Consider the following 14,838-nt stretch of genomic DNA (forward strand, 5'->3'; position numbering starts at 1 on the left):
TGTGGATTTTATTTCTGAGGTTTCAAAGCACTGAGTAAATATTCAATATTTGAACTTCATAACCACTCTGTAGCCATGTACCTTTACTCAGTCTTCCTGAACACGTCAGGAACTCAGGTGTTACTGTATTACAATAGTCTTCTTAGCCTAGACTAAAATGCAAGGACTTTCTATGGGTCAAAACACATGCTGCCTTTTCAGTGTTCAAGATAATCCTACTGAGTCCCTGGCCTGTTACCACTTATTTTATATTCACCCAGCAAATAAGGCTCAGTTCCTGTATGCTCAACAATGTTTGTGAATGGGAAAATTTCAACTACTGCTTCTCAAAGGCGTTGAAACCATCTAATAATGTTAAGAAACACACAACATTGTTTACACATGCAGATATTTAAATGCTTGTTTCCTCACCAGTGAAACTGTTCGGTTTTCAAACAAACAGCTGACTGCAACATCATCACCACATCCACAGCCCAGTACTGGGACCCATCAGAAACACGACAATAATTTCTTTTCATTTTTAACCAAGTGGTTGAAGAAAATCTTGATGTTACCTGTAATTGGTGCATCAGGTCGAGACTGTTCTTTTCTCCATGCAGGTACAAACACAGTGATATCTTTATGTCCTTTTTCCAGAAACCAATCAACAGCTAGTTGAATTCCCCGGCAGGAAAATCCTTCTTTGTTCCCATGGCTGAAGAACATGCAAGATTTAGAAACAGCAAGGACAGAAGTTACATTTGGTTTTGGGTTTTGTTGTGGTGGTTTGGTTGTTTTTTTCTTCTAAAGCTGCTATGGTCAAACGATATAAGGAAAACAAAGTCTGTAAAGTTTTATTAGGCCCCTTTACATGGAAAAAGACAACTGAACAGAGCTATTCAGCCATCAGATTACAGCACCCCTGCTACTTAAAAAGTCCATAAATGGTGACATTTCACTGTCTCCAGAGAAAAAGCAAGTAAACATGAAGGTTTTCAGTTTTCTTCATTTTATTAGCTGACCTAATGAAAAATATCACCTTCCCCGACAACTGAGCTCACCTTAAGTAGCACTATAAAATGCAAGCACAAAAAGGAATGAACAATGCTGACTGCCATGGGTGATCAGTGCTTTTAAACATCTATATTAATAAAATCTTTTCCTTTGATACTAAATGTTCTGCATTTTTGTTAGAACTTTTTATAGGAAAGAAATAGTTGTGTCTAAGTTGTTTAAGTCCCATCCCCATAAAAAATTTGTTTTCTGACACAAAGGAGTCTCTAAGACAGCACACAATTCAAATAAAAGAGCTTAATTTTAAAAAAGGCCCAAGAAATTTCTGCAAGGGAAAGGAGAAATTTTTAAGAGGTTTGATAGAAAACAAGATTTCTTTACAGAAACATCTTATGGATTGATGTAACCCCAACATGACACTGGAAAAATCTGTATATAAAATATTGTTACAGGATTTGAAGGGTTTGTGTATTTGAAAAGTCAGCATACTCAATACACCTATAAAAACACGAATTTTTTTAATAAACTTAATAAACATATCACAAGTTCTTTTAGAGCAGAAGACTGATACTAAGTCTATTGTATGAACACTACCCGAAGAAATCTTGGTATCACTGATCACTAAACAGAATTTAAGTAACTCCCTCATAAAAAACCCATACTAACTCAATGATAAACAAATAATTGGCTAGGTGAACTCTGTACTCTACAGATGTTCAAAAGTGGTATGGGACAGGTATCTCTTGGGTTAGTGTTGATCTAAGCAGCCAAGTGTATATAGAATATCCTGAGTCAGAAGGGACCCACAAGGACCATCAAAATCCAACTCCTGGCCCCATGCAGGACACCCCAAGAATCCCACCATGTGCCTGAGCGTGCTGTGCAAACATTTCTTGAAGTTGAAAGGGCTGGATGCTGTGACCACTGTCCTGGGAGCCTGTTCCAGTGCTCAACCACCCCCTGGGGTGAAAAACCTTTTCTTAATATCTAGCCTAAACTTCCCCTGACTCAGCTTCCTGCCATTTTCTTGAGTCCTGTCAGTGGTCACGAGAGTGAAGAGATTGGTACCTGCCTCTCTGCTTCCCCCCATGAAGATGCCACAATGAGGTCTGACCTCGGTCTCTCCTTCTCCAGGCTGAACAAACCAAGTGACTTCAGCCACTCCTCAAAGTCTTCCCCTCCAGACCCTCCCCCATCCTTGTGGCTCCCCTTTGGATGCCCAAAACTGCACTCAGTACTCGAGGTGGGGCAAGCAGCATAGCTGTGCAGGTCAGCAGGTTTGCATTATCCCTGTTCTGACACAGCTAAATTGCTTTTGAATACTGAGCAGGCTCAATCATCAGAGCTCAAATACCATTAATTCACTGTATTTCATTACCATACACTGCGTGTCACTTTAGAATGAACCAAGTTTTCCTACACTATATGGTTACTTTCCTTTAATGCCCAGAAACAATTTTCAGTATTTTTCAAGGACTTCAAAATTCTAAACTCATCTAGTAAAGCACACTACAATAGACTGTTTGAACAAAAGAATTGAGGTGAGAACTTGGATTTAAAATGAGGGCAGGGGAACTGGAATATGGATTACGTATAAATGAGTAACAGCATAATTAAAAGCCTAGCCTGAAAAGTCCATAAAATAGACATATTATCAGTGCAATAGTCTACATGACTTAAAATTACTTTGCCATCAATATTGGCTTTTTTCTTAAATGTTTTAGTGATTAATTATTTTCAAATATTTTTGAAAGGTGACAGGGAGACCCACCTCATAGCGACATTGCTTCCATCAATGACAATTGGCCTCAAGTTATCACTGTTATCCACCACTTCATCTTCCAGTGACAATTCAGGGCTTGCTATTTCCTTTGGGCAAGGGCCTCTTGGCACCAGAGTACCAGTGGTACTGCTGGCAGTGCTTTGTCCCTCTGATTCACTTTTGTTGCCAAGTCTCACAAGCTCTGCTAGAACATCATTGATGAGCGCATCTGCTCCCAACTTATTCAGTACAGCCTGGATCTGATCTCCTGCATACCCAAGCTTTAAAGCAAAATCCATTTTAGCTTGGTATTCCTTGTCCAAATTTGTTTTGCATTCATCTAGCTTCAAGTCTTGTGTGATACTGCTCTGTGAAAAACTTGGGCGATCCAGACATGGGGACCGGCAGAGCGGCCGATGCGGTTTGGTGGAAACCTCCTTTTCTCTCCACTGAGTACTGCTTCTGAAGTATGGTTGCTCAGGCTCACTTTCTGAGCTCGTCCATTCCTCAGATTCAGCACTGCATTCCCCCGCATCTTGTTCCACATTTCTGTCTTCTCTGGAGTGCCTCTTCTCCATTTTCAGCTTCCCTACCATAGACCAGGCCGTCATCACGTTCAACTTCCAGCCAGAGCGCTCAGTTCTCTTTCATTTCCAAAGCCACCAGGAATTCATACTCAATTGCATCATGTTGGCCAATTAAAATTTTACACAAGGCTGGAGCTAATTTGCCTTGCTTACTATATTCTGGCATAAGCAACACCAACATGAAGTTCCTTAAAAAAAAAAAGAAAAAAATTAAAAATTAGGTTTTGATCAATTCTGCAAAATATTCAATTACAATGATTTTGTTTACAAGTCAGTAGATGTCCCCAGTCATTCACATTTCTATGTAAACTGATTATAATAAAGCATATAATTACACTGTCTCTGTAATCACAAATAAAAGTTGCTTTCCCTCCCTCAGTTACTCTACCTACAGAAAAAAGGACAATTCCCACACAATAAACATAGAGCTGGAATGAATGGTTATCTCAGTAATATTTAAAGATAATAAAACAGAAAATGGTGAGCCACCATTTCCACTAGTAACCTGTCTTCTACTGCAGGAACAGCCTGTCTACACTAGGAACAACTCTGCAGTGTTCCAGTATGCATAAAATTTCACACAAACCGTTTCAGCCTCTTTCAGTAAGGATTTATTATCAGAACCAACAAGTTTACCTAGCAAAAGTATCTTCTGGAAAACAAAAGAGAAAATTAACAAAATAATAAAATGCACAAAAGAAAACTAAAAGCATCACCAGTGTGCATGTAAGTCAAAGCTTATTCATTTTAAGTTCACACATCCTTTTGGTTTTAGGTAACAAGATGCAGAAAATAACAGCACCTATTATACCACTCACAGAATCATAAAATGGCCTCTTCACCATTTGTGAGAGGTCATCCCTAATTTCTTTGGGACAATTTACAGGTGTTTCCCTGCTGCTTCCTAGAGTGCTGGTGTTTCTTGGTTCCTCTCTGACACTCAGAAGCACATCCCTTCCCCTGATGAATTTAGTTCAAAGCTCTGCTACTAAGTCTTAGAAAGGTTTCTTTCTTAAATATTTCCCTACATTAACTGGTGGGTTTCTATTGTCTATGGGAATATTTCAGAGAACAACCAAAGAGTGATAAAATTTGATAAGCAAAACCATAAAAATGTCAAAGGATCTCTGAGACAGGTCCATATTGGCCTAACAACAACCAAACCCCCTAAAATTGTCTCAAAGAGAAACTAAGATTATTAACCTGCAAAACCTTTATACAGTAATATATAATTACCATAAACATGCAGTAACATTCTACCAGATGGCACTCCAATTTATGCAAACAAAAATGTACACACATGCAGAGACAGCTGCTCAGAAGCCTAATTTCCTTAGGAAAATGTTAATCACTTGTACCTAAATAAAAACCCTAAAAGGTCAAGTTTTGAGCGAATCAACACTATTTTTTAATAAAGAAGAGCCATACTTTTTCACATTTTCATATATTCTTATTATATTTATATTTTGTCAGCCTGGAGAGAAGGAAGGTCACAGGACACCTTATGACTCTCTACAGCTGCCTGAAAGAAGGCTGTAGCCAGGTGGGGATCAGTCTTTTCTCCCAAGCAACCAGCAATAGGACAAGAGGAAATGGCCTCAAGCTGTGCCAGGGAAGGTTTAGATCAGACATCAGGAAGAATTTCAACACAGAAAGGGTTGTCAAGCATTGGATTTGACTGTCCAGGGAGGCAGTGGAGTCACAACGCATGGAGGTGTTCAGAAAACAATCAGACATGGCACTCAGTGCTCTGGTCTATTTGACAAGGTGGGAACTCAATGATCCTGGAGGATTTTTCCAACCTAAAGGATTCTGTGATAGTCTAAGTCCTTCATGCTATATGGAATAAAAACAGTTTCCTTGTGTTTGAACGGCAATTCCAGTCTTGATTAGTTAGGTTTAAGCTAGACTTAAAAACTGCTGTTCTTTCATGTTATTTATTCAAAGAGTATCTCCCTTAATACTTAATTATTTTTACAGTACCCTCTATTTTCATTCTACATGATTTTTCTCTCACACAGCACTAATAGCAGTGTATTTACAACCCAAGTACTTGCCAACATAGATGTATTAATAGCTTAACCTGGACTGGGTATTTAATTAGGTCTCATACATAACCTTGTACCTTGCCAATAAAAAAAAAAATATAAAAATTATTGTAAAAGAAGGTTAAAAAACAAGGTTATCAGCACACTGCACCCGCAGCTTACAAAATATTGCAATGAAAGAATGCTCTACAATACATGTGGCAAGACTGATTTTTTTCAAATTACCGAGACTGTACTGCTTTGGCACTGGACAAAGAACAGCATGATTCTGTTCATCCAAGTTTAAAGAGCTCCATTCTTCTTCCCCAGTTGTCATCTCTCTAAGCACAATGTCACAAGAATTTGGCTTTCATTAAACTTATCATGCTGCAACCTCCATTCTCTCCCCTGACCCCTACAATGCCCTTGATGCTTCCCCAGCCTGTCCAAGCAATAATCAACCACAAAACACTTTTTCCTTGTGTCCCACACTCCCTGTGTCTGTGAGATGGAGCAGGTAGCCCCAGGCTCATGGTGATGGGTGTCACCCCACAGCAAAGGGCTGGTGGCTCTCTGTGACAGCCCCCAGAGAAGCGTGTCTGGGTCACCATTCCTCTGTGTTACTGGAGTTCTTGTGCTGGCCTTTGTAATCCCAAGGTCCTTTGTGGTTCTGAAGATGAGTTTTTATCACACACTGTATCAGTTTATTACAAACATGTCAGGAAAGATGCATTTTTATTACTATGTGTAGATAAATATCTACATTTCTGCTACTTGGACTTCTTCAGGTAATTTTTAACAAGTCTTTCTTTACAATGTTTTCCATACAAGTGAACGAACTGTGACTGAGAAGACAATCAAATTATATTCTAGCATCATAATAAATAAGAGGTGAGAAAATTTCAAACAGAAAGCTTGATACACACAAAAAATTATACTGCAGTTCTTAAATATAAAAAATATAATATTACATTAATATTACACGCATTTCCCAAAGACCATGTTGGGCCCAAACACTGCAATTTTAGCCTTATTTGAAAAAAATATTTATAAAGTGCAAAATGCAAAACTACAATGTAAAGAACTCAACATATGAAAAAATGTACCCTTGTTACTGAGTTTAAAGCCTATCTTTGTTTCTAGTAACTGTACAGAGCACACATTTAATTCAGTGCCCTTAGATCTTCAAATTTCAGCTACAGCTATATGTAATCATTTTCTTCTCTAACAATGACTTCATGGCTTAATTTTTTTAATTGGCCAAATCACCACTAAATTTTCTACAAAAAAAAGAGAAGTGATAGTCTGCATGTAATATACATAATTTGTATGTATACAGTCTGAAAGAAAATATGTGCAAAAACAGAAAACTTTTTTTTCATGAAAGACTACTTGGTAGTTTGTGTTTTCCACACCCAAATTAAAACAACTCCTAGTTATTAATATTTCTCCTGTTTCCCACTTTCAGTGACAAATGCCATAATTCCTCTGATACATGTGAAAACAACCAGCACAATTATAGCCACATCTCCAAGGGTATTTCCAGTCAGCAGGAACATATTTATGCAATTAACTCACTGGCATTTAGACTGAAAAAAAAAAAAAAAACAAACAACCCAGAAGCAACAACAGTATAGTTTGTTTGTTTATTTGTTTTTCCACACTGTACTTCTCAGAAATTCAAACATCATCTTGCAGAGTACTGACAATAACACAGAATTTCTTTCCTTTCTGATCTAAATTATTTACTAGTGGTAGTACAGTTGTACCTAGGGATCTCTACCAGCTGCAAGCCTATTCTGACCATCCAGTCCCTTGCACAATGAATATACAATCTAGAATTATGAAAACAGGCTGGAATATCAATAAAAACACATGGAAAAGTTTGGTACTGTTTGTCAAGACATCATTAGAATGCAGTACTTTTGTGGGCACACTAAGGGAGTTTATGGAGGGAAAAAAACTTACAAATTATCAGTTAATAGAACTACCCTTGTGAATAATATTCCACCTTTTTTTTTTCTCTTACTGTTTATAATGAATATTTTTTAAAACTAATATAGATGTACTAAGGAATTATCACAGTGGGTTAAATTAAATTTTTTTTAAATCCTCTTACAACCAAACTCAGACTAAAAATTTAAAAACATAAATAATTTGAGTCATGCTCGATTTTGCTGGTAACTACAAAATAGAGAAACAAATCAGAAAATATTTTCAAAGATAGAATCAAACCTCATCTTGCAGATAATGAACAGCAACGTTTTCTCACTGAAATTTCAGAATTTGTTTATTATGCATTACATTCTCCCCAAGGACAGCCAAATATGAACACACACTTAAAGGAAAGAAAAGAAAGCTACTACGAATTTCTAATTTAAAGCTATTGCAACTCAAAAACACAGACACTGCAACTTTAAAATTTTAATTCTCATAATGCTTGCTGCTAAGCAACCAACCAAGTTTTCTTCCTAAACACCTCTTTCAGCACAGTCATGAGCAACTAGTAGAACTGATAATGTGATTCAGAAAAAAGAGTCAGACAAAATCATGTATATTTTGTTCATAAGGGGCTAAACTGAAAGCATCTCCTCAACTTATACCTGCTGGTATTAAAACAGAAAGAAAATATCTACACAGCAATAAAGTACTATAATATAAATGAAAACACTTTCAAATTATTCAACAATCACTATTCAAATGACAATGACTATTAAAGAGCTGGTGCTAGAAATAGTCTATTCTAAGCCTGTTCATTTCAGCAGGACCAACAGAAACTCAAGTAAAAGAATGGATTGAACAGATTCTTTTGGTCCCTTATGGCACTGCCTTTCCATTATCTCAGTGTGCTCTGAGCCATGCCCTTCAAAGGTGCAAATATATTAAAAACACATCTACTTTGAAGAACAACCTTTAAATGAAACATTTTATCAACTCCTTTCACCAACATTTAAACATTTTTACTTTTATTCTGTCACTGCAGATACTAAAATGCAAAATTAAAACAAAACAAAGAACCCCAACTCACGTATTTTCTTTAATATCTCTCTCACCTGGATAAGAAATACTTAATAATGATTCTATACTATTTATTTTAAGGAGGGATAGTTCATTTGTTTTCCCTTGTGTGCTTTTGAGATACATGTAGCTAATCAGTGGGGGTTTTTTTTAAATAAGTCTCCCCCCCCAAAAATAACTCAAAAATGACATGTGAAATGGTAAGATCTAGGAGAGTTCCACATGCACAGTAGGGAATAAATACTGCAGATTTCTCCTTTTGTATTTTTTAAACTGTCTCAATAAACCAAATTAAACAAAATAAACAACTTGACAATCATATTAAAAAAAGGGGGTGTTTTTTATTAAGAAAATTAAGTTATTCCCTCCATGGCTTCAGCATTAACTTTAATGTCTTAGTGTGTCTCTGTACTCTTCATTTCACTAACTTATCATTAGCATGCACCTATGTGTAGAAGGAAGAGGTATCTTTCTGGAAGGAGGCCGTTCCAAACAACAGCCAAGCCTTTGATTACCGTGGCTGTTTCTATGCAATCAGAAGCTGACTGAAGTACACAAACACATCTACCCAAACTCATTTTCATGTCATCTGTTCTGACAGGAAGAGCAACACAGACCTTAACAGCAATTGGGTGAACTTATCATGGTCCCAGGTTTCTTGTTCTACAAATGAAACCAAATCTATCACCTTCACAACCAAACAATTGATCAGGCTGGCATACGATGCATCAACAGCTATGCCTTATGATTGAAGAGTAGACAGTGTATAAGCCTACTAACAGAAAGCTGACAACTTCCTTGTTAGACACACACCAACTATTGTCAGAAGAGTCTAAACCCATGGAAACAACATAAATAGGTAGAGACAAAGAGACTTAAAAAATTATTTTAAATAGTGTTCATGGACACTACAATCAACAAGACGTCCAGCATTGTAGTGTGCTGCAGCACAGACCAGTGGTTACTCTAAAGAACTCTAAAGCACTTCCAAGTACATTTTTCTGAGCTTTAAGAACTTCCCCAACACATGACTGACTGGCATTTTAAAGGCATTGTGATTCAAGCCTGCAGTACACATACACAAAATCCCAACAAACCAACCAGCACCAAAATGCATTGCACAGGCCTCCCCCGTTGTTTTCAGGAATGCGATAGAATAGTATTTGTCAGGCAGCAGTTACTGTCAGGACACAGACCAGGAGCAGCTCAAGATGCATACATGGCCCTGGATTTTGAATAAGCCCTTGATTTTGAAAGTGGCATTTTTTCACTGCTTATGAAGAAGGTAACACAGTTCAACATGAGTGTTTTCATGGCATTGAAGATACAACTATCTTGTTGTATCCTTATCTCAGAAGCAGCACAGATATTACACATTGCTGCCTGCTGCTTTGAATATTTTCTGAGGTAGTAAACTATTTCATCTACTAAGAAAGTGGTCAAATATGAGTCACAAATAAAAATGGGAACTTTTTCTCATTCTAATTATACACTTAGGTGGTACACATCTGCTGGGACAGATTTACAACTGAAGAAAAGCAGAAATATTCTAAAATTAACATTTGGGTACTTCAGAACAGATTAAAAAATTGGAAGAGTTGTGCTGCATGACATTATTGGTGCCATTTAGGTTTTGCCCTTTTTTTAATGTTCTCTGTATACTTCACACATATATTTGTAGCTCTGTAGGCTATTGTATTAGTGGCTAGTTTTCCCAGTACTTTTCCATAGCCTTTCCTTAACCAGAAAGACAAAACAAATTCCAGAGCTCCAAGCCCCAGGAGGTACAAGGCTCCAGGGCTGTCTTGGTTCTTCCTGGGAATCAAGGCTGAGAACAACTCTTTCAGATCCATTCTCATGGACAAAGTACAGCTAGTGCTGAAGGGAGGGACTCCAGAGAAGGGGCTTGACCTGGGGGGGAGCTGCATCATCACTTGCCCTCCTAATTGGTGCTTTTTATCAATTATGCTAATTTCCTAAAACCTATAAAAATGTACTCATCCCTGTGGGGGTGGGCTTTTGTGGACATCTTTCCATAACAGCCTCTGAAGGCCTTCAAATAAAGATCCCCTTTTATATTACCTCCTTACTAAAATTATCACGAGTTTCATTTCCAGGCTGGGCAAAGGGCAAAAGTTATTCTGGCAAATCCAGACAGGATGGGAGAACCTGGTATGGTTCCTCCGGACCGAGAACATCCTGCAAGGAATTCTTTCCTGCTGGCAATCTTGAGAATTCCGGGCAGCAGCCAGAGGATGAGACACCACGGCTCCAAGATCCCGCAGGAGGTAATATAAAGATAGCTTTTTGTTGTGTAGTGTGTAGTTCGTATCTGTGTCTGTTGTGTATCTGTTCAAGATCAGTAATTGCTTGCAATCCCAGGACGACCAGGCTTGGTGGAGGGGGAATTTGCTTTTGCACTGGTTTTTCAGGTTTTTTTTTCCTTTCTCCGCTTTTCCAACGAGCCCAAATTCGGCTGGGGGGGAGGCGGGGCGTGCGTGTGTTTGCCTCTGGCTATTGTTCATTGGTGGAGAAAAGCAAATTACAACGGCAAAGTTTAATTCGTGTTTAACACGCGGGGGTTTTGAACTGAGCATTGGCCTGGGGACGGAGCGGCCGGGGGAGGCCAGGCCCGCTCCTTGATGAGATGAGGGAGAAGGGTCCCCACTTCCCACAGGATGGAAGGAGGAGGGGGAGAAGTTCCCATTTCCTACAGGTTTTGCGGAGCGGCGAAAAAAGCTGGGCTTGCACCATTGCAGGGGAGGGGGGAAGCGCCCCCCTTCCTGTGTTGCATCTGTGGAAAGTTTTTTCCATGATTTTAGGGCAGGGGCGGCTCCCGGACTCCCGGGACGGCTCGGCGAGCGGGGCGGCCACGCTCCCCGTGTCACAAGAGAGGGGACAGCGGCTCTGACAGGAGCCGAGATGACTCCTGACATTGATTGCCCTGGTGACGGCCGGGATGGTGATGGCGCGGGGGAGAGGCCCCGGCAAGCGGCACCGGGGCCGCCGCTGCGCAGCCACGGCCCGGCTCGGCCCCAGAGGGGCCGCGGGTGTGAAATCTGTCGGCGGCAGCCTCACCCCCGAGGGCAGCACGGATTTTGCTGCTGCGGGAGACGGGGAAAAGGCAGAGTTGAGTCCCTCCAGGAAGCGCCACCTCTGTGGGCAGGAATGACTCTACCGCAGTTTCCACAATAACGAGGCTTGTTTTAGAGAGACCCGAGAGCCGCTGTGAGCAGCGGCACAGCCCCGGGGCGGGTGTGCCCGCATCGAGCGCCTGTGCCCGGGCCGTGCGGCGGGCAGCGAGCGCTCTTTGTGCTGGGAAGTACTCAGGAGGGAAACACCGAGTCCAAAGAAAAAGAAATTGTTTTTCAGGCTCCCTTAAACCAGGCTATAAGCAAGCAGAGTCCTGTGTTAACAAATACCTTAGTATGGAAACTGAGACAAGATACTGTAAGGGCTTTTAGTGCCAGAGTGGTAAGACAAATGAGGCCTTTCTTTCAACCTTTAAAATATGAATTAGAAAAATTCCGGGTGATTTATCAGTTTCTGTATTTGCCAAACTCCTAGGAAGGATCCACTGGAATTTTGAAAAAGGAGAAAAACAAATAGTTAGGATGGTTTTCTGAACTGAAAATTTAAAGTACCTTCTCCTACATCATTGTGAATAAGAAAGGCCAAGGACTCTGCTATTACATGGAAGGAAATAAGGAAAAAGGAGCCAGCTCACCAAGACAGTGCTGCCAGAGGGTTTAAAGCAAGCCCAACTATATTAAGAAATCAGCTGGCAAAGGAACTAGAGAAGTGGAGAAGTCAGCAACTGAGAATTGCTGCATCCAATCAGCAGCCAAGAATTGCTACATGCAACAGTTGCATGCAACCCACTGTAAGTTTGTTCTGTGAACATTGGAGACATGTACCCTATGCTGTGTTACTGAAACAGGTTAATGTTATTCTGAAAATGTTTGCTGTTAATGCTGGTATGTCTCTGTTCCCAACACTAACTGATAATGTATCTGTTTGCAAACCGTAGAGGAAGCCTATTCCAGCAGACCAGACCTGAAGGATGTGCCAGACTGGGAGCTGCATGACGATGAGAGCAGCTCCATGAGAGATGGCAAACAGGTGACAAGTTATGCAGTGACAATCACGAACCAGGTAACCAGGGAAAAGGCCTTGCCATCAAATGTATCATCACAAAAGGCTGAACTGATTACATCAATGGAAGATCTAAAACTGAGCAAAGTCATCAGGAAGGAAAGAAGACTGGCAAATTATTCAAGGTAATAGAATTGAACACTTAACAGATCCATGCACTGCTACAGAATATTTGGGAATGTAGAGAAGCAGCTTTTATGCATTTCAAAGCTCAGCAAAATGGAAAACAACTCCTGAATTAAAGAATCATTTTGCTGATAAAATAGTAAAAGGGGCTGCAAAAAAAGGCATCTTAACAGTGGTTCCACAGAAGGAAATCGATTTGTCAAGGTTTGCCCCAAAGTGTGATCCAAAGGACCATCAGTTTTCTGGCACAAAGGCTGAAATCAAGGAAAGTGAACAGGCTATTACACCAGAAACAACCCAAACACGGGCAAAAGAGTTGTGTTAAAAATAACAGAGCCAGGAGATTTTTCTGGAGATTATTGACAAATAGATTCTTCTGAGTTACCAAGCAAAGAAAGAAACAGGAATGTGTTTGTGTTAGTTCACACCTTTAGTGGAACATCTAAAACTTACCCCTGTCACACTAACACTGAGGAAGGTGGTGAAAGTTTTTCTCAAACATATAATTCCAAAGGTTTGGGGCTGGTTCCCCAGTGATCAGGGAAATTGGTCAAATGTTGGGAATTGTTTGAGATCTGTAAATTCCCTAAATATTCCAAATGAGTAGTAAAGCTAAGTCTGTGAATGGAACCCTCAGAACACAGATTAGTAATATTTGTCAGAAACATCTATGACATGGGTTCAAGTCTTGCCTATAGCCTTGCTGAGAATCTGCATGCAATCAAGGCAGAGCCAACATGAATCCTTATGAAATATTGCATGGCAGGACATACCAAATTGTGTATGTTATGGGAGAAATCCATATGAGGGGAAAATTGACTGGCTGAGGTATTTAACAGCTTTAAGTTCCACATCGCAGAAGCTCCAGAGATTCGTCATGTTATCCAGACATACCTGCCCATCTGTTCCAGCCTGGAGACTGAGTGTATGTAAAATGGAAAAACAGTAACCTTCAAGCTAAGTTGAAAGGACTATTCCAAGCTCTGATCACCCTCACCAAAACCAGGTGCTGACAAAGAACCCTGAATTCACTGCCCCAGAGTTAAGAAGACGTCTGTTCCTGAAACAACCAGAAAACAAAGACTGATTCAAATCAAGATTATGTGACTTGAATTGTTCTTTTGTGCCTCTTATCTTCACAGCTGATAACCATGATTCAGATTTGGCCCTAAAAATTTGCGTGTAGCTCTAGTCCAAAATGTATCCAAAAACTCTTCATAGGAACAACTTGTCAGGGGGGTGTTGGATATGAAAATTTGGCCTGGTAAGTCTTGCCCCTGGATAAAGATCAGGCCTGTGTCCCTGGGACTGTGATGCCAAATATAATATTTAATCATATTAAGGCTATTAACAAAACAGAATGGCTCTTAATTTCCTACTAACCATGTAATTACCACTGGTTGTTGTTCTTATGCAGATCAGAGTGAAAGAGTTGCTAAGGATTTGGTTGAAATTTGGAAGCAAACCCATTCTATACCAGCTAGCTCTCAAAAGAGCTCACTGAATCTTGAGTATCTTCAATACATTCACATCATGGTTACCAAACTGAGCCTAGATAAAAAGTATTCATAGTAGTTGTAACTATAGTTGGTATCTGTATAACAGCTTGTAAGATAGCTGGTTGTATAAACCAGTAGTGGAGTTAAATATGGAGTAGAGACTAAACAAGAGTCATTAGTCTCTAAAAAAACGAAGGGAATGGTGCTGTTTAGGTTTTGCCCTTTTTTTTAATGTTCTCTATATTCTTCACACATATATTTGTAGCTCTGTAGGCTATTGTATTAGTAGCTAGTTTTCCCAGTACTTTTCCGTAGCCTTTCCTTAACCAGAAAGACAAAACAAATTCCATAACTCCAAGCCCCAGGATGTTGCTGCTGGATATGAAATAGGTCACATGAACACAGTTTGAGGTGTGGTGAAAGGAAGAGAGCACTTTATTTATTCTCTCAGAATTTATAGGTTTCTGACCACAGCCAGGTATTGGATGGTCAGGACACCTTCCCAACTGCACTGGCCGTGAGAGATGTCCATCAAAAGACATGTATCAGAAAGAATGTACACATATCTATGTACACAGTTACTGTCCTGGGAAAGTCTTTAGAAAACCATGTCAGCAAGCTCAGAAAACTGAGTTTTCAGGGTGACACCAGGAGGTACAAGGCTCCAGGGC

At 39.7% G+C, this 14,838-nt stretch overlaps 1 protein-coding gene across 1 annotated transcript in view; it reads right to left on the reverse strand.

Annotated features, from left to right (window-relative positions):
- ZC3H12B (zinc finger CCCH-type containing 12B) overlaps positions 1–14,838 on the reverse strand; it is a 31,129-nt gene that overhangs the window by 7,034 nt on the left and 9,257 nt on the right. The window contains exons 2-3 of the mRNA XM_015626420.1: positions 2,765–3,530; positions 555–694 (exon numbers count right to left, since the gene is read on the reverse strand). Of these exons, the coding sequence (XP_015481906.1) occupies positions 555–694; positions 2,765–3,366 (742 nt within the window). The 5' untranslated portion in view covers positions 3,367–3,530. The remainder of the gene's footprint in view (positions 1–554; positions 695–2,764; positions 3,531–14,838) is intronic.

The sequence above is a fragment of the Parus major genome, chromosome 4A (assembly GCF_001522545.3).
Source record: "Parus major isolate Abel chromosome 4A, Parus_major1.1, whole genome shotgun sequence".
NCBI classification, from domain to species: domain Eukaryota; kingdom Metazoa; phylum Chordata; class Aves; order Passeriformes; family Paridae; genus Parus; species Parus major.